Source organism: Marmota flaviventris, chromosome 9 (assembly GCF_047511675.1).
Source record: "Marmota flaviventris isolate mMarFla1 chromosome 9, mMarFla1.hap1, whole genome shotgun sequence".
Taxonomy (NCBI): domain Eukaryota; kingdom Metazoa; phylum Chordata; class Mammalia; order Rodentia; family Sciuridae; genus Marmota; species Marmota flaviventris.
The window spans coordinates 64,445,945-64,467,009 of NC_092506.1; the positions used below are offsets into that span (position 1 = coordinate 64,445,945).

The 21,065-nt window shown below is 34.1% G+C and overlaps 1 protein-coding gene across 8 annotated transcripts in view; it reads left to right on the forward strand.

The window, feature by feature from the left end:
• Emsy (EMSY transcriptional repressor, BRCA2 interacting) overlaps nt 1-21,065 on the forward strand; it is an 82,193-nt gene that overhangs the window by 15,486 nt on the left and 45,642 nt on the right. For 4 of the 8 annotated variants that reach the window (XM_071616507.1, XM_071616508.1, XM_071616509.1 and 1 more), the window contains 4 exons: nt 463-615; nt 2,595-2,854; nt 11,188-11,464; nt 18,146-18,400. In XM_071616507.1, the coding sequence (XP_071472608.1) occupies nt 463-615; nt 2,595-2,854; nt 11,188-11,464; nt 18,146-18,400 (945 nt within the window). The remainder of the gene's footprint in view (nt 1-462; nt 616-2,594; nt 2,855-11,187; nt 11,465-18,145; nt 18,401-21,065) is intronic. The other 4 variants (XM_071616510.1, XM_071616511.1, XM_071616512.1 and 1 more) reach the window with 2 other exon arrangements.

Genomic DNA, 21,065 nt, shown 5'->3' on the forward strand with positions numbered 1-21,065 from the left:
CCACTTGGGTGGCAAATGACTAGTGAGTTGGCTTATATAAAAGAACCTTATCTTGGTTCTTCTAGAAATTGCTATGGTTAGGGAAGAATTATCCATCACCCCGTCTTTGATGCCATTAGTATTAAAAGGGAATACAAATATGTGTCGTTGTCCAACTCTTGCCATGAATGAAAAATGATTTTCATTTTTTTTTTAGTATAGCTTTGAGTTTGATTTCTTTGTAGCTGTGTTTTCCATTGGCAAAGTCACCTGCAGATAAACTGTTAAATATTTGGGGAAAACTCCTTTAAGTGATGATTTTCAGGATAATATCTTTTAATCCATGGACCTAATACCTAGTACTGGCCTCTAATCTCTGATCACATGAAAATAATAAAATTGGCCTGCAATAAAAATAATTTTTCTGTGTGCCTGGGCAATTTTGGTAAAAGTTAACAGCAAACTTTTTTATCGTTCCTTCAGTAGTGGTTTGTTATTCCTACACAAGTACCACGTCAACCCCAACCTCTACCCCTGTTCCAAGTGGCAGCATAGCAACGGTTAAGTCTCCAAGACCTGCCAGTCCTGCCTCCAATGTAGTTGTCTTGCCAAGTGGAAGTACTGTTTATGTCAAAAGTAAGTGATACTCTCAGTGTTATCAGGGCCATCTTGGCTAAATACTGCAGCATAGGCTCCAATTAGATCTGCTTCCTGGAATAAATCATCAGGCCACTATTAGTAGTGGTTAGTTTTCAAGGATTCTAAAGAATTCCTTTCTTACATGTGACCAGGAATATACTGCTTTCAAATCAGTTCTGGGGTTTGAGAAATAACTTCTTTTTTGTTCTCTCTGGGGAATCTGCTTTGAACGTGCTATCCTTCAAGTTTTCACTTGTTTTGATTGTCATGGAATAGAAGTGTGAATAGAAATGGAAAGAATGAGCTTACGTGATTTATTCAATGTCTATTCCTATAATTGTAATCTTTGTAGTGTTTTATATTTCATATAAAATATTATCTAAATGTTAAATTCAGTGAAGCATTCTACAGAGTCTTTTATATTTCTACTTGGTTGTAACTTTTAAAAAAGTTTTTATTTTTGTGATTTTTTAACTCCTTGATTCTACCTTATGCAGCATTCTGATGTGCTATTCGCTTTCTGTTTTTTTTTTTTTTTTTTTTTTTGGTGTCAAAGATATGGGGCTTTAGTGATACTGTAAAAAGTTATTTTACTTAAAAATGATTTTGTTTTTTGTTTCGCTTTTGATGTCAACTGGAAATCATTAGCATTTGCTTTTCATTTTACTCAATGTAGTTGTAAGGTGAATTTGTAACATTTAGAACATTTAGAGTTTGCTGTTTTAGATAGAGCTAATTCTAGATCATTGTCAGCCCTGTTTAGTGTCTAAACATTAAAGGCATAAAGAGTTACATTTTATTACCAACCCATGAGTTATAATGTATAATTTTTTGTATGTCTTCCCTATGGAGATCTCCTGTGTAGGTTGCTCTGTTGCTATGTATATTTCTAATTTGATTTTTTAAAAGTCTACAAATACAGTTGAGGTTTTTAGTGCATAAAGAATAAACTGAGAGCCTTGGACTATTAATAAGTTTATAATTGATTTCTGTGGATTTAGCCAAGGTGGTCTTTTAAAATAACTCTAGAAACCCAATTTTTGATCATTTGTTTTTAAACACTGGAAGTGAATTCCAACATGAAGAAACCATTTCACAAAGCATGCAGTTTTAAATAAGAAGTATATTGCTTTATACTCAGAAATCAGACTAAATGACATTAGTTTAGGATATAATCAATTGTTGATTTACCTAACTTTGTATGTGTAAGGCACTATATTGGGGAAACCAACCAGTAAGATTTAGTTATTTCCTTCTGGGAGCTTTTTAATAATGGGAGATATGCCCATAAGTAGTCACATTGCCATGTGATAAGTGGTACAGAAGAGAATTTACAAAGTGCTTTGTAAGTTCTGAGGAGATGTGGATTAGCTTTGCTTAGAGGAGTAAGGGAAAGCTTCACTAAGGAAATAGTTTGCAGGATGATGAAGAGGTCTTTAATGGTCTTTAATTGTTCTTCCCCAAAGGACAATCCTACATAGAGACCCAGAAATTGAGTATCTCTGGGAAATGATGAGTAGTTCAGTATGCCAGGATTATAGAGGTGTCCAGGATCAGATGCACAAGGCATTATGTTTTTGGAAAGATATGGGGCCTTTAATGATATGGTAATGATTTTGTGCCACATCTTACAGGGAGCTAAAACTACTAAAAAATTTTTAGGCAGTGAATTTGTCATGATTAGATGTGAAATTTAGTAACCGATAAAAGGATGGAAGGTAGAATAGAGGTGGAAAGACTGGAAATACCAACATCTTTTAGGAGGTGATTGCTAAAATACAGGCAGGAGGTAAGAAGGCTTGACATGGAGAAGTGGCTAGAAAAAAAAAGGGAGAAATTTCAGGGCTCCTTGGTTGTTTGGACAAAAGGCAAAAGGAAAGGTCAAGGATGACTTGATCACAAACAGGTTTTAAAGATAAGTATAAAATACAGTATTAGTTTGATGTAAATATAACAATATTATCATTGCCTTTCAGGTGTTAGCTGTTCAGATGAAGATGAAAAACCCAGAAAACGAAGGCGAACAAACTCCTCTAGCTCCTCTCCCGTTGTCCTAAAGGAAGTTCCAAAGGCTGTTGTTCCAGTCTCAAAGACCATCACTGTGCCTGTGAGTGGCAGTCCCAAGATGAGCAATATCATGCAGAGTATTGCCAACTCCTTACCACCCCACATGTCTCCTGTGAAAATAACCTTCACCAAACCATCAACACAAACGACAAACACAACAACACAGAAGGTATGTAGTGGAGGGAGTCTCTGTCTACCAGTTTTTCTTTTCATTGCTTTGGGAAAGTATGATTTTGATTTAACAGACTTGCACTGAGTGCTTACTGTGTGCTTGGCATTATGCTGGGAATGTTCACATGTCTTACTTGTTTAATTCTGCATGTAAAACTTGAGATAGGTATTATTATTTCACTTTTTGTATATGAGACTTAGATGTGGAATGATTTGCCTAAGGTGACATAGCTAGCAGGTATACTTCTAGACTTGTGCTCTATTTGATAATTGTAATGTCTTTTGGAAAAAATTTGAAATAAATAAGTTTTTTGAACTTAACAGTAAGCTTACCTTTAGGAACTCATTTTTTTTTTCTCTGTCAGATAATGAAGCTGTCAGAATAGGTGTTTCTTAGAAAAATGGAGGAATATAATTAAGTGAATAATTGTTATTTTCTTTTTTATTCATTGAATGCTATCATGAATGTGTTCCTAAGCTCTTCCCTAGGTATGTTTAAGACATCAGTATTCTGTCAATTTCATGTTATTAGAACCCCCAGTCTTCCCACACTAATGTGGACTCATGGCTTTCTAGGCTTATTGTGCATCTGTATTTCTGGAATCTCCCTTTACCATCATTCTGATCTTCCCCTCTTTTAGTTTATGCATTCATTTTTCTAGAGCATATTTTCTAGTAGTTTTCTGGTGTATGGGTAGATGACAAGTAAATTTCTTGAGACTTTGCATGGTAGAATGCAGAATTTTTTTTTCCTACCCTTTCACTTTCCTAATGGTTTAGTTAGGTAAAGTGTTGTAGGCTGGAAATCATTTTTCTTGTAGGCTTTTAAGATATTGTTCCATTGGCTTCTGGCTTCCACTGTTGCTTTTGGGAAACCCAGAGCCATTCTAATTTCAAATCCAGTTGTCTTTGAAAATTCACTCTCAATAACTTTCAGAGTTCTGAAATTTCAAGGTAATGTTCTTTGATTTGGATCTTCATTTTATCCATTAGCTTGTATCCTCAGTGGGCCTTTTCATTTTAAACATTTATGTTCTTCAGGACTCAGAAATTTCTTGAGTTACTTCTTTTTTTTTTTCCCCCCCATTTCTTCTTTTTGCATCATCTATTATTTAGGATGTTGAACTACCTGAATTGATCCTGAAGTTTTCTTATTTCTTGTCATTCCCATTTTCCATTTGCTTCCCCCACTCCCCACTTTTGCATAGTTGTTAAAAATTTGAATTCTGGAAGCAGACTTTGTGGATTCGAATCCCAGCTCTTGCCACTTACTAGACTGTGGGAAAACTAAACTGTATAATAAAAATTCTTATCTATAAAATAGAGAAAACAATATATTTTTTAGGATTTGGGGATATAAATAAATGAGATAATTTATGTAAAGCTACTTGAATACAGCCTAGTGCATAGTAAATGTTCTGTAAGTATTATTAGTGTATTCTGATCTTTTAACCTTCTTCACTATTTGTATGGAATTTTTCATTTTTGCTTATCATACTTTTAATTTCTAGTAATTCTTTCTTCTCTGAAAGTTCCTTTTTTTAATTGAAATAGCATGTTGCTAAAGATTCTATGAAAGCTTAGAATCGTTGTATTATTTTATTTGATGATATTCATGATAATTTTTTTCACGTTCTTTATCTTACTTGTAAGTTCCTTTTATCTATTTGTTTTGATCTTTTTCATTTCAGAATTTCCTTAAGTGTCTGGCTGTCTATTTATATATGAAAGTGGGAACTAAAGAAGACAGAAATCTGTCTATATGAGTGGGGCATGTTGACTGGTAACTTTTTAAATATTTTTTTTAGTTGTAGGTGGACACAATACCTTTATTTTATTTATTTATTTTTATGTGGTGCTGAGGATTGAACCCAGTGCCACATACATGTGAGGCAAGCACTCTGCCACTGAGCCACAATCCGAGCCCCGACTGGTAACTTTTTTGTGAATTTTCCTAGTGGCTGTTTTGTTAAGAAACACTATCTTTTTATCTCCAGCACTTGTCACTGTTTTTTAGGGCTTTTTCTTGGATTGGTCAGATTCCTCAGAGAAGAATCTTCCAGTCTCCTGCCTTGAGCAGTATAACTCTAACTGCCAGTATTTGAGATTAACTAGAAGAAGAGGTCTGGATAAACTCATTATATTGACTTGACTTAATCTGTTTTCAGTATAACACCAACCCACCCCAGCTATGTCTAGTGTTATCAGATTCCTTCAGATTTAGTCCTTCTCTCAAGACAGTGAAGTCCTAGTCTTCCTTGAGATTTTTAACTAATTTTCCTCTCTTTAGTCCCACTTTTACTCTCACTTCAGAAGTGTCTGGTGTTCTTAATTCCTGAGTCTTTCTGGGATATTCAGGGTTTTTTTGTTTGTTTGTTTGTTTTTTCTTGCTCTTTTGTTTGCTGCCATAGGTTCCCACTTTCTTGGGTATGCTTGATCCATTACTTGTCTGTTTTCCAGTTTCCAAAACTTTGTAGCTGTGTCTCCCTCTCTCTTTTTTCTTTTGAGATGACATCTCACCATGTTGCCCAGGCTGTCCTTGAACTCTTGGGCAGAAATGATCCCCCTGCCTCAGCCTCCCACTTAGCTGGGATTACTGGAATGTGCCTCTACATCTGGCTGTTTTTTGTTTTAACTCTATAAGGTTTATGTGCTTTTTCCCCCTTAATAAACAAACAAACAAATAAATAAATACAAACCCTACTGTTTTAGAGAGATTATGGGTTAGGAGTAGACATAAATTCTGTTCAGTGCATGTTATTTCCACTTTCGAATCTTTAATTTCATGATAACTTTATTAGAATCTCTTTGAGTTTTCTGAAACAATATCATTACATAATATATAAATTATTCTTAATGACTGGAAGTGATAAATGGAGCTGGTTTTATTTTCAGTCTGAGGATAAGAGGTTATAGTATAATATTAAAATCAAGCAAGAAATTTTGTTTCAGGAGTCTTGGGTTGGAAATCCAGTTTTCCAGCGTGAATTCAGATAAATCAGTCTTTCTAAATGTTTTTCTTTATCTTTGAGATGAGAGTAATGCCCATCTTAAGAGGTTTTTGTGAGGATTAAATGAGATTGGGTAAAGTGAAATATAAGGTATGTACTAAAAGAAGGTTAGCTTCCTTTCTGTCTCTGTCTAGGTGTTTTATAGAAAGTAGTGTTTTGTTTATCTACACTGTTGGCAAGGAGTTGTTCCAAATTAAGTAAGTTTATCAGTTTTCCAAAGCTTACGCCTTGATGTGTTAAAACTGACTATTTTGATGACTCCTTAAATGTCATACTGAGCATAATTTTTATATTTTATTTGATGACGCTTAAGATAATCCTTCTGAATGTTACTTGTTATATAGTATTGTAGTTCTTGTTTTCTGAGCTGGTCCTAGATTAGGTGGCATCAGCCTGCTATATTTTGAATTACTAAGGCTATTTACTGTAATGTTTTTACTGCCTTCATTACTGGATCTTATTATAAATCAGTAGTAATTCTCTCTTCCTGTCTTCTGTTTTTAAAAATGTTGTATCTGAGAAATAGCATAGTAACCCATAGCTAAAAGAGCACCCATCTCTGATTCATATCCTTCTGCTCCCTTACTGTGTTTTATTTTTATTCATTATACTTATGAATAAAATGACACATTATAGTTTAAACTTGCTTATTTTCTATTTCTTCTATATAATATATGCTACCGAGGATGGAGACTTTGTCCTATTCATCACTTTATTCTCTAGTGTTTAGAATAGTGCTTGGTATGTACTAGTTGCTAATTAATATTTGTTGAATGAGTGAATTAATTAAAATGGATAAATAGATCTGGTTCCAATACTAGCTCTGCTACTTCCCTAGAGCCTCAGCTTCTTTGTAAAATAAAGATAATAATAGTACTTCTTGAGTTATTAGGAGAATTAAAAGGGATGATTCTTGGAAAATACTTAACATTGTACTTTATGTCGCCTAACATTATTAACTTTACAGTCTTTCTTTCTTGGTAGACTCATGTAAAAATGCTTATAATAGCTGGGGTTCATGTGTAAGTGATGTCTGTAAACTAAGTTTCTTTTGATTCATTGATTTTAGTATGTCTTTATTTTATTCTTTCGAATTTTCAGTTGAGAGTGGGTAGTTAAGTTTATCAGGCTTGTGGTACTTTTAAGAGGGCACATTTATCTCCAAAGTCACTTATGAGCCATACCATGAAATTTCAGATTTAAAATCTTAGATTTGTTTACTGTATTTAAAGCTAAACATTAAAGGGAGATAAAAAAAAAAAAAAAAAGACTCATTTATTCTACAAGTAATTATTGAGCATCTACTAAGTTCCAGAGGTAAAACTCTTCTACTTCATGTGTACTCAGTGCCATCAGTTTTATTATTTCTTGGACAAGTGGAGTATGGGTTGGACTACGAAATATTCTGTGGCTGTTTTATTCTTTTGTTGTCCTTTTGCTTGGTAATTGGATTTCCTTGGAATCTATCCAAGGCTGTTGTCATTACTGCATTTGCCTTGAATTTCTCACAAATTTGTTTTAAGTCAACTTAGGCATTATTTTAGGTAAAGTGACTTTTAAATTAAGTATAATTATTTATCAATTTGTGGACTTTATTCAAATTCAGATAAGTCGTTCGTTTTCAGAGTAGACAAATCTCCACCTTTAATTAATGTGGTGCCTTAATTTTAAATATAACATTGGTACAGCACTGATATAAACAAAGCAGCAGAATATAGCTTTATGCTTTCATGTGCTTGATTGATATTTTTCATTTTGTCCTTAGGGTGCAAGTCCCAGCACTCTTAAGGAGTTTTTGTGAGTGCTAGAAGGTCAGTAATTTGAATTATGGCCTGAATAAACACTGTTTGGTTCACTTGGTTTCAAAACCCCTTTACTTCCCTATTGTAACAAGTAACTTTAAAGTGCAAGCAGATTTCCTCATGGTGGATCTCTAATTTTGGGTAGCCCCTTTACAGATCAGAAATCATCTTGCACAGTGAAATCTCAAAATATGCTTTATCATTTGTATCTATAACCTAAAATGTGCTCTTCTCCAGATTTATTTTGCTGAAATTTTTGTTGTCTTAATGTATAAGTCTACATGCATACTCTTGTTCTGAAATTGCAATATATAACAAAGTGATCTCTTCCTTTTCCCTTGCCCATGACAGAAATTGCTAATTAACTGAGGCATACTTTCCTGCCACACTGTGGTTAAATGCTCTTCTATACCACAGTCATTATAAACATTGTGTCTCCAGGAAGAAACCACTACTGGTTTAGAATTGACAAAAGTGAAACCTAATGGCTGTTGCTACTCTAATAAGTTTGGTTGTAGTAGTAGCTATGAATTTTTTGGATTTTAAGGGATAGTAGAATTTGGAGTGAAGATAAAGAAAATGTTTTTAATGAAATAAAAATGAAGCACATTTAAATACATTTCCAGATTGATTTGATACATAATGCCTTTACTGATAACCCTTTAACATTTATTATGTAGGAATAATCTACTAATAAGTACTGTTTGTTAACTGCCAAATATTGACCACCTGCTATGTGCCTAGTAAATGCTTTGCATGATTATTTTTTTCTAACCCTTGTAATGATTTTTGCAAAGTGGGCATTATTATCCCCATTTTATAGATGAAAACTGGAGACCAGAGATTTTATCGTCTAGGGGCCTGCCATTTCTAAGTGGCTGAGGCAGGATCTAAGCACAGGTTCATTTGACTCTTATGTTTGTAGTCCTGTTATCCTATTGGTCGTCTTCTCAGTTTGTATGATGGTTTCTTGGTGGTTGTTTTGTTTTTTTAAATACTATGTAGATATTTGCTGATTAAGTCTATATGTAAATATGCTGGTCAACTCTATAAAGGTGCTTACTATTCAAGACCTATCTTTCTTGACTCTTCAAATACTTGTAATGAACAAGTACTTATATCTTGCAATTCTTTATAAAACTGAAAATAAATAACATTGTTAACAGTTGAAGCTTCTTTGAGATGCAGATACTGAGTACAGACTTATTTAGTGCATTTTGACTAATATAACTTCAGGCTTTCTTTACGACCAGTGTAAAAATGAAAAATAATTTCTCCCTTAAATTCTTGGGATTTTTCAAAACTTTTTTTTTTTTTTCTGTGCTGGATAGGTAAAGATAATGTCAGTGAAAGAAGAGGAAGATACTCTGTTCTGTTTTGGAAGAAGATACTCTGTTCTCTTTTGGGTATTGCTAAAGGAGCGTTTTTTTCACCTCAGAGTAAAACTGTGATACTACAGATTTATGAATAGTTTTAGGGTTTTCAATTATACAATGGGGATAATAATAGTATCTGTATCATAGGATTGTTGGCTTATTTTAAAAAGCCAATATATGTTAGCTCTAGGAGGTATTCTCTTTTCTATTTTTTTCCTCATCTTGCCATTTCCATTCATCAACCAGTTTTATTTTCTCTACTTCTCAGAATAATCTGAATTTGATAATTTCTTTTTATTTGTACTACTAAAAACTTGCCTAGTCTACTCCAGTAGCTTCTCACTGCTTCTATTCTTACCTCTCACTACATAGCATCTAGAGTAATCTTAAATATGAAACCCATTTTGTTGTTTCTTTATGTAAAGTGCTCCCATAATTTCTCATTATTCTTAGTATAAAATCTAAATTCTTTAGGTTTCAAATTTGATCTGGCCTCTGCTTACTCTAATCTCTCCTTGCCCTATATGCTTTTACTACACTTCCTTTTTTTTTCTGTTTATAAATACATTGCTAATTCTGACCTTAGGTTTTTTATTCAATACTGTTCTCTTTGTTTGAAATGCATTTTCTCAAAGCAATCTACAATTTTCTAGCCGTATAGGCTGTAAACCTTGATGTCTTTTTCCTGCCTTTCTTTTTTCCTTTTTCCATACCAACCTATGAACAAATTCTGTTGGATTTTCCTTTAAAACATATTCAGAATCTGTTCACTTTTTATGACTTCCACTGCAAACACTTTGGTCACCATCATTTCTGCTTCATTTATTACAAAAGTTCCTAATTTGTCTCTGTTTCTACCTTCATTGCCCTCCTGTACTTTCTACCTATCAGATACAGTGACACTTAAAAAAGAACAACAAAATCTTATTTGTTAGAACAGTTTTAGATTTACAGAAAAGTTAAGAAGATGGAACAGAGAGTTTTCATACACCTTATACTATTTCCCCCATTAATATTTTTCATTATATGAAACATTGTTGTAATGAATAATATTAATGCTTTAGTATTAACTGAAGTCCATAGTTTATTTAGATTTATTTGGTTTTTACTTATTGTCCTTTTCTGTTCCAGGATTCCTTCCAGGATTGCTACTTTGTATTTAATTGTCATGTCTCCTTAAACTCCTTTTGACTGGAGTTTTTCAGACTTTCCTTGTTTTAGATGACTTTAATAATTTTGAAGAGTACCATTTAGATATTTTGTAGGATGCCTCACTATTAAGATTTGTGTGATGTTTTTCTCATTATTAGATTAGGGTTATAGGCTTCGGGGAGAAAAACCACAGAAAGAAAGTACCACTTTCATCTCATCCTGTTAAAGGTATAAAGAGTCATCATGGTCTTACATGACCTAATCTATCATTACCTCTTTGTAGTTGTCTCCTACCGCTCTCTGCCATATAAATTTCAGTCATATTCTTTAGGTTGTACCAAGCTCATTTCTGCCCTAAGGACTTTGTGTTTGCTACTCCCTGTACCATCAGACACTCCTCTAGACAGAAATACGGTTCATACACCTACCTCCTGCTTTCTGCTCAAATGTCATCTTAAAGAGAGGTTTTCATTGAATACTTTGTAAAATACCATACAGTACTCCTATCATGCTTTATTTCTTTACCTCGCTTTATTGTCCCTTCAGTTATATCTTCATGACATTATTTATTTTATATTTTCTCTCACCATACTAGAATGTAAATTCCATGAAAGTGTGAACTTTGTTTTGTTCTTTTTCTATCCCCTGCATCTAGAACCATGCCTGGCACATAGTAGATGCTCAATATATATTTATAAATGAATGTCCAAATTACTTTTTAGAAAGATTGTGCCAATTTATACTCCCTAAGTAGTAGGTTGAAATGTTCACTCCATCTTACTGAATATTACCTTTAAAATATTTAGCAAAAATTGTTACTTTTAAATAATTTTGATGATTGCTAGTAGAGTTGTCATATATTTTTAGTTGTATATTCCTCTCTGTTGAATTTTTTTGTAGTTTATAATCTATTTCTAAGTGGTATATGAGTCTAAATGCATTAATAGTATAGTAGATATATGTGGAAATAACACATTTTTCCTTCTTTAGGTAATTATAGTGACCACATCACCAAGTTCAACCTTCGTGCCCAACATTCTCTCCAAATCCCATAATTACGCAGCAGTCACTAAGCTTGTACCAACATCAGTCATTGCTTCCACAACTCAGAAGCCACCGGTTGTTATAACTGCTTCACAGTCCTCTCTGGTCAGTAGTAGCAGCAGTGGCAGCAGCAGTTCTACGCCATCACCTATTCCTAATACAGTTGCAGTAACAGCTGTGGTATCCTCCACACCGTCTGTAGTCATGTCAACAGTAGCACAAGGTGAGTGATTTACCATTTAATTCTGTCTCTGTTGGTGTATGGAAATTTGAAGAAAACTGGGTATGTGTGAAGATCTGTACTCTTAGATAAGTGATTACTTACTCTTCCACTTACCTCAGTTTGAGAATGTCAAATTGGTAGGTTACTCAGTTGTCTTGTATCTGACTCCTACATTCTGTCTTGTCCTTCTTTTTTTTTTTTTTTTTTGGTTAATCTTTTTTTTTTTTTTTTTCTTTTAATTGGTTTTTTATTTATCGCTCCATTTTTAAACAAAGAAGTAAACATGTATATATTGTATTTTGCCATTTTCTTTTTATACTGGGGATTGAACCACAGAGCCTTTACCACTAAGCTACATTCCCAGTCCTTTGTTAATTTTTTATTTAGAGACAGGGTCTTGCTGAGTTGCTTAGGGGCTTAACTGCCCAGCAGGTTTGGAATTTTTTTGGTAGAGTTTGCTGTGTGTCATATTTTATCTGACTACACCGTGTTATCTTGGAATATTTCTCTAGGATTTGGCCAATATTAATTCCTTATTCTTTTTAATTTACAAAAAAAGCAAAACAAAACTAAAAAAAAAATGGTAGAGGGAAAATGCCTAGGATGAAAATGATTGATACTGTTTAACCAGCATATTGTTTAATATTCTTTAACATCCTAAAATACAAAACATAGGTTATATTCTTACATTTATATATCATCTTTTCATTTACGTGGCTTTACTTTTTAATGTTTGTTTAGGGGGGCCTACATTTTTTCTCTGGGGCTCATGTTACAACTCAAATATTTCATATTCCTTTTTATTATTCCAATGAACTATCTGAAAGTGTATAACTTTATAAACAAAAGAGGTTTATTTGGCTTATGGTTTTGAAGATCTAAGGTCAAGGACTCTCATCTGGTGATGGCCTTCTTTCTGGCAGAGTTCCAGGATAGTGTAGTGCATTACATGGCAAGAGACAGGGAGCCCAAATGTGTCTCTCTTCAGGTCTTTTTTCATGTTTTTTTTCTAATTTTTTTGGTCCTAGGGATTGATCCCAGGGTGCTTTACCACATCCCAGCCCTTTTTATTTTTTATTTTGAGAGAGGGTCTCTAAATTGCTTAAAGATTTGTTGCTAAGTCACTGAAGCTGGTCTCAAACTTGAGATCTTTGTGCCTCAGCCTCCTGAATTGTTGGGATTGCAGGTTTATACCACTTGCCTAGCTTCTTTCCCTCCTTTTCAGAGCCACCTCCTAAATGTTCTGCCTCTAAATACCATAGTTGGATTATTTCTCCCTTTTAATATATTATTTTTTGTATTAAATTTCAGAATGTGAGCCCTGTGGGGAGACACTCAAACCATATCTAAACTATAGCACATATTTATTCTGAATTACCAAAATGTAGCCTGAACTATAGTTCTTCCAAACATGGACTAATATGTTTATTTTAGTGGTGTTCACTGATATTCTTTTGGACATTCAAATGTTTAATAAATTGATTGTTACAGAGCTCCTGGATTGCTAGTACCCAATTTTACTTGCCAAGTAAGTGTTTGCAGTGGTTACAGTGATAAGTGATTGAATACATGACTTCACATAAATCTGTATTGGTTGAATGACTGATTTTTAACAAAAAGAAAAATTATTATTTCACAAATCCAGAAGTCCAGAGGAGGAAGGCTTCACTTAAGTTAGGCAGTAGCATATTGACCATCAAGGACTTTTTGCTTTTCGGCTTTTCTTGGTTTATCAGCTTTTTTTCCAGGTAATGCCATCATGAGCAGGATGAGTACATTCCAAGTATTACATTCAGGTTTGAAAACATCCCCAAAGACTGAAGATACAATTTCCTTATTTAGATATATCTTGGGAAAGAGAAAACCTTTCCCAAAAGTCTCTGAGGACAAGATTCCCTTCATGTTATGTTGGCAAAAATAATTGAGCTACCATGACTAGCTTAAATCAGTTAGGAATTGCCCTCTAGGGCTGGCCTTAGGGCCATTTTCCCCAAAAGTACATGCCAATATCCAGGAATATAGATCCTTACAAGAATAAAAAAGGGTTCTGTTTAAAAGGATGGAGGGCAAAGGAGAAAAGAAACCAGATTGACAACCAAGAGTGTGTGCTGCATTAGATTATTTAATAGATGGTCTTAGAACAGTTGATTTTTCATTTGAATCTGTACATGTCTGAGATTGATAAATCTAAATATAAAACTGATTGATATGGGCTGGGAATGTGGTTCAAGCGGTAGTGTGCTCACCTGGCATGTGCGGGGCACTGGGTTCGATCCTCAGCACCACATAAAAATAAAAAAAAAACAAAGATGTTGTGTCCACCGCAACTAAAAAATAAATATTAAAAAATTCTCTCTCTCTCTAAAAAAAAAAAACAAAAACTGATTGATAAAACTGATAAACCTAAAAGTGATTGATAAAAATTATGTAAATCCTACTTGGTTTTTTTGTTTGTTTGTTTGGTTTTTTGGGGTACTGGAGTTGAACTCCTGGGTGCCATTGAGTCATCCCCAGCTCTTTTTTATATTTTATTTAAAGACAGGTCTCCCTAAGTTGCTTAGGGTCGTGCTAAGTTGCTGAGGCTTTTGAACAAGATCCTCCTGCCTCAGCCTCTTGAGCTGCTGGGAGTGAACCAGCATGCCTGGCGTGCACCAGCATGCCCGGCTAAATCCTGCTTGTATTGACTTTTCTTTTTTTTTTGGGGGGGGGGGTCTACTTGTGTCAGTTACTGAGAGGGGAATATAAGAATTTCTAGCTATATTTATAGCTTTGTACATTTCTCCCTTTTATTTTGTCGGGTTTTGTTTCATATATTTTGAACTCTCTTATTAGGTATACAAATTTAGGATTGTTGTATCTTGATGAATTGACCCTTTCGGTCACTTCATGAATCATAAAGATGAAATGCCCATCTTTAACTCTGGTAACTCTTGATGTTAATTAACATTAGTGTTTCAATATACACCTTTTCTGACATTAATATAGCTACTCCAACTTTGTTATTATGATTGTCCTTTTCATTTTAACTTGTGTCTTTGTTTAAAAATATATTTCCTATGAACATTGTATAATTAGGTCTTGCTTTTCTATCCAGTCTTACCATTTCTAACTTTTAATTGGAATGTTTTTATCCATTTAACATTTAATTTAAATATCAATATGATTTAGCTTAAGTTCATCATCTTGACAGTTGTTTTTATCTTATCTGTTGTTTGTTCCCTTTCCAGTCCTTTTTAGAGTTTATTGTGTTTTCTTTTTTTAAAAAAAGGATTTCAATTTTATTTCCTCCATTGGCTTAATAGTTACACTTAAAAAAAATAGGTATCCTAAAGTAAGGTATTCCAGCATATGTTCTCAGTATTATTATACTCCATATTATTGACATTTTGGTCCAGATAATTCTTTGTTGTAGGGACTGACTTTTTCATTGTAGGATGTTTAGCATTATCCTTGGCCTTAACTATTAGATGCTGGTAGTGTACCCACTCACAACAGTAAAAAGTGTCTGCAGTGATTGCCAAATATCTTAATTGCCCTCAATTGAGAACCCAGCTTTAGAGCTTACAATATGCATTTTAAATTTATGACAATCTACCTTCAAACAATAAGACACTTTGGGTTTTATGTTAGAATGTATTTCCTCTGTCCCATCTTTGTGTTATGGTTGTTGTATATGTACAAACCTCTATTATATGAACTTTGCCTTGTTAATAGGCTTAAATAGGCACTTGTTTGTTTTTTAAAGGAATTATAAAAGAGGGTGAAAAAAAATCTGGGGGTAATTATCAAGCTCATCCTGTACTTTTGCTAATCCAGCCTTGGGATCAGCTATTTCTCCAAGGAGCCATAGTTTGTTTAGTGGAAAGTGATAAGTAGAAGCTAAGATATGAGTGCTAAATATGTTTACTGATGGAGAATATGTGCGTATAAAAACTTGTGTGCGTGTGTCTACATGCACATGTTCACTCACATTAATACACACACATATTTATGTTTACGTGTATTTCCCATATGTTGAAAACTGTTCATACTGATACATCCAGTTTCAATCAAACACTGCATGTTAAATTCTACTTTTCTCTTTCCCTACTTTAATACTGGAAAACCTAGCCTCCACCATCATATATTAGCTTGTTTTATCAGTCCTCTAATATGTAACCTATTTCTCATCCTTCAGGCTATGGCCCCCTTCCCTATCTTCCCTCCATTAGATCTGATAACCTACATACTTCTGCCTCACATTAGTTGAGTTCTAACGCCATTCCCCAGCCACCCCTTTGCTTGGGAACCCAAGGGCAAAGGAAGAGGACCTTTTACTTGTTAAAGCACACATAACCCCTTTCTTTGAAAGGATAGATTTGTGTGATCACATATGATTATTTTTTCCTGTATGCTTTGTTTTTGCAGTGCTAGGACTTAAACCCGGCTCCTCATTTATGCTAGGCTTCTCTAAACTTGAACCCTCCCCAAGGTAGGGACTATTCGCAAAATAGTTTCCCCAAGATGTAGCATATAGTTTGTGTTCAGTGAGTTATTACTGAATGAATAAATACTCAGAGTCTAAGTACATCATTCAGGTAACAGGCTGTTATGTGTTTATGTGTTGAAGGCATGATTTAAATAGAATTCTTTGATTCTTAAGTCACCCTGAATGCTTTTACATCTGATACTTTTCCTATACAAAAGTGTATGGAGGGCTGGGGTTGTAGCTCAGTGGTAGAACACTTGCCTAGCACGTGTGAGACACTGGATTTGATCCTTAGCACCATACATGTATAAAATATATACCACTACAACTAAAAAAAAAAGCGTATGGAGTGAAAATCTTTTTACCTCACAGAGGTTTACTCGTTATATTGTTTGACAATACTGAAGAACTCTAAAGCTTTCAGGTAAGTTATATTCATTTTTCTTATTATAAAGGAAATTGTCCCATTTTTTTTAAAGTATGTGGATATAATACAATAATATTATAATATAGAGGTAATATAGAGGTTAAATAGTTTAAAAATAATCTTTCACTTGTATAACACTTTATACTCATTGGATAATAAACTCATAAAATGTTGGCACCAAAAGGGGCTCCAGAGATAGTCTAATTCAACATGATTAAGCAATATAGAATACATGTGTCACAAAAATGACTCCTAACATAATGAGCACTGCCCCTAGTAGACCATAATGAAGAATGTGAACCTGGTACTGTAATGAGGGACAATTCCCAATGTCCTCTCTTTGAGTTAAATGAGAACCTGCCTCTAGAATCTGCTACTTGCATTCCTTTTCTGCTCCAACAAGCTGATTTCAAGAAATGGGTGGGAGTGAAGGAGATGGGGAAATGTCTTAGTAATGAAAAGTGTTCCTCGTCTTTGGTTTTACATAATCCGCACAGTAACTCTTGCAGAATTGTAAGGAAAGGAAAATTACAACACATGAGGACATTGAGCCTATAGAGACTGACTTCTTAAGGTTTATCCATCTCCATCTTTGCTATTCTTGAGAGACATTTACGTAAGAATGTGGTATTAGGACTGGGGATGTAGTTCAGGGGTAGAGTACTTGCCTTGCTGGATGCTCTGGATTCAATCCCTCCACCCAAAAGATTGCCCACCTATCCCCTGCATTAAAAGAGAATGTGCTGTTGTTGTTATTTTGTAATGCATGTATTTGCCATGGTAGAAATGTGGTAGAGGAAGGTGTTAAATAACATCCCTAGTACTTGAGTATTAGGCTGTTTATACTTAGGTGTTTTTTTTTTTAATTTTTAATTTTTTTTTCAGTTGTAGATGGACACAATACCTTCATTTCATTTTATTTATTTATTTTTATGTGGTGCTGAGTACCAAACCCAGTGCCTCACACATGCACTCCACCACTGAGCTGCAACCCCAGCCTTATACTTAGTTTCTTTTTATCTTTTCAGCAAAACTTAAAAAATTAATATGGTGAGTTATATTCTAGTTGTTCCTGCTAGGAATATTAACTCATTGACAATGTCCAGTTGAAGAGTTAATAAATTACAATAATATTACAGCTGAAAATTCTGAGAGGGAAGAACTTTTCAAACTCATATATATTTAGTGGAAGTTACTAGTACTCTTTATCTGAGTGTGCTTGCTAATACCAATATACTACTGAAAAGAACCACCAGAATTTTAACTGTGGATATATTGCATATGCACACTTATAACTTTTCACAAGATTATTTAATGGCCAAGAGTTCTTAAGAAATGAATTTATAGATGATTAGCGATGAGATATAGAAAAGCTACTTTGCCATGCTAAATAATTGAGAAGACAAATGGTTAAGTGTGAGTTATTTTATCTGATGCTATGTTTAAATTGGGTGATGACAACTTGAAAAGTAATATTATAAATATGTATTGCATATAGGATTAAATAATTAGTTCACTTCCTATAGAGAGATCTTTCTGCAAATTTTCTGTCTGCTACTCTTTCTACCCTTCACCAAGGGAAAATCAGTTGTTTTCATCTGAGAGCAGTACTACCTTGCAGTTTGAGGACAAGGCATCAAATATATAAAGCCCCATACGTTATATCTTACAAGGTGCTCAGAAAACCATAGTTTTTGTTAAATTTCTTGGACTTTATTGTCTACTGTAGTAATCTAAAGTAATTTTAATTATGCTTTCCTGTCAAATTCTCTTTACCTCTCTATAGGTGTATCTACATCAGCAATCAAAATGGCATCAACAAGACTTCCTTCCCCCAAAAGCTTAGTGAGTGCTCCAACCCAGATTCTCGCACAGTTTCCTAAACAGCATCAACAGTCTCCTAAGCAGCAGTTACATCAAGTGCAACAACAGACACAGCAACAAGTGGCCCAGCCTTCTCCAGTATCTCATCAGCAACAGCCTCAGCAGTCCCCTTTGCCACCTGGTATCAAACCTACCATCCAAATCAAACAGGAGTCAGGTAATTGGAAAATGTTTACAAGATATGCTACCTCTTTCCTAATCACCCGTTCTCTGAGTCCTCCAGTCCGTAACATGGTGTGTCTATGTATTTAGGTTGTCTTTGACAATTGCTGTACATGTTTTGTTAGATTTATACCCAGGTATTTAATTTTCTTGGAATTATTATAAATGGCATTGTGATTTTTAGTATCAGTTTTTTAGGTTTTCATTGGTGTATAAAAATGGTATTAAATGTATGTCCTTAAACCTTGCTGAACTCACTTATTATATCTAGGAATATTTATGTAAATTCCTTGAGATTTTTCTACATACATAGAATAATTTACCTTTACATTTTTTCTTTTTTGTTACTGGGAATGGATCCCAGAAGTGCTTTATCACTCAGCTACATACCCAGCCCTTTTTTTATTTTTTATTATGACACAGGGTCTCACTAAGTTGCTGAGGTTGGGCTTGAACTTATGATCCTCCTGCCTCAGCCTCCTAAATTGCTGAGATTATAGGCATGTGTGCCCAGCCTAGAATAATTTTTTAATTATGTCATCTATAAATAGAGAAAACTTTTTGCCTGTCTGCCTGCCTTCCTTCGTTCCTTCCATTCTTTCCCCCCTTCCTTTTCCTTTCTTTCCTTCCTTTCTTTTTCTTTTTCCTTCCCTGCCTCCTTGCTCTCCTGCCTTCTTCCCGCCTTCTCCCACTGGCTAGAATTCCCAGTACTATGTTGTTGAATGATTGATGAGAGAGCATTCGCTTTCATCGTTAAGTATGATGCCAGCTGTAGGTTTTTGAACATGCTTTTTATCAAGTCAAGGAAGTACCCCTCCTATTTTTCTGGGACTTTGTTATGAATAGATGTTGGATTTTGTTAAATACCTTTTCTCTGTTCAATGGATATGATTTTTTTTAGTCTGTTAGTATGCTGGATTACATTGATTGATTTTTCTGTTGAATCAGCCTTGCATATCTGAAATAAACCCTACTTGGTTTTGATGTATAATTCTGTTTTACACATTGCTGGCTTGAATTTTTGTTTCTGTTCATCAGAAATATTGACCTGTTGTTTTCTTATTTTGTACTGTCTTCAGTTTGCTTGACCTCATAAAATGAGTTTGGAAGTGTTTCTTCCTTCTCTATTTTCTGAAAGAGATTGTATAACATTAGCATTAATTCTTTACATGAAACCATCAGGGCCTGGAGATTTCTGTTTTGGGAGCTTTTAAATTATGATTCAGTTTCTTTCAATAGAGGACTATTCTGATTATCTGTTTCATCTTGGTTGAATTTTGATGATTTATGATTTTTAGTCCATTTCTTCTAAGTTATCAAAATTTATGAGTATATATATATTTGTATATATGTATATTTATTAGTATTAGTTCCTTATTATCCTTTTCATGGCAACAGGATCTATATTAATGTTCCTTGTTTCATTTTATATTAGTGGTTTTATGTCTTTTTCTTTGTCAGACTTGTAAAAGGTTTATTTATTTTATTGAAGATTTTGTGTGTGTGTGTGGTAATGGGGATTGAGCCCATTTTATCACTGAACCGTATTCCCAGCCTGAAGTTTTTTGTTTTTTTAATGTATTTTTTTTTTTTTTTGGTTGTAGATGGACACAATACCCTTATTTTCATTTTTATGTGGTGCTGAGGATTGAATCCAGTGCCTTCCACATGTGAGATGAGCACTCTACCACTGAGCTACAACCCCAGCCCAAGTATTTTTGTTTTTTAAGAAATAGATTTTTGATTGTTCCTTCCCATCATTTTTCTGTTTTCAAATTCAGAATTATATCCTTACTTTTATTTTGGGTGGATTTATATGCTCTTCTACTTTCTTGAGATTGGAACTTACATTATTAAGACTTTTTCTAAGCATTTAACATTTATGTCTACATCTGTATAAATATGTTTGTGATAAATTTCCCTCAGGCATGTTTTAGTAGTATCTTGTATGTTTTGATATGTTGTGTTTTCATTTTCATCCAATTTTGTGTGTTTTTAAAATTTCCTTTGAGACCTCCTGTTTGATCCCTGGATTATTTATAAGTGTTTTATTTTATTTCTAAACCGGTTGGAGATTTTTCTATGGTCTTTTCAATATTGATTTTTTAGTTTGATTTCACTGTGGTCTGAGAACATACTATCATTTCAGTTATTTTAAATTTGTTGAGGCTTGTTTTTGGCTCAAGATATGTTCTACTGTGGTAAATGTTCCGGGTGCTTAAAGAAATATACTAATATTGGGTGCATATGTATAATGTGTAAGTCAGATCTTGTTCTTTGTGTTATTAATTTATCCTGGTTTTTGTCTTTGTTTTTTGGTACCTGGGGTTGAAACCAGGGGCTCTTTACCACTGAGCCACCTCCCCAGCCCTTTTTATCTTTTATTTAGAGACAGGGTCTTGCTGAGTTACTTAGAGCCTCACTAAGTTGCTGAGGCTGGCTTAGAACTTGCAATCCTCCTGCCTCAGTCTCCTAAACTGCTGGGATTAGAGGCATGCGCCACCAAGCCTGGCAGTTATCCTGTAGTCTTGTTAGATTTCCTATATGGTTAAATTTCTCATATGGTTATCTATCACTGGTCAGAATGAAATGTTAAAGTTTGCAACTGTATTTGTAGGACTTCATCCCAGAATTATTTATGTGGTTTTGCTTCATGTATT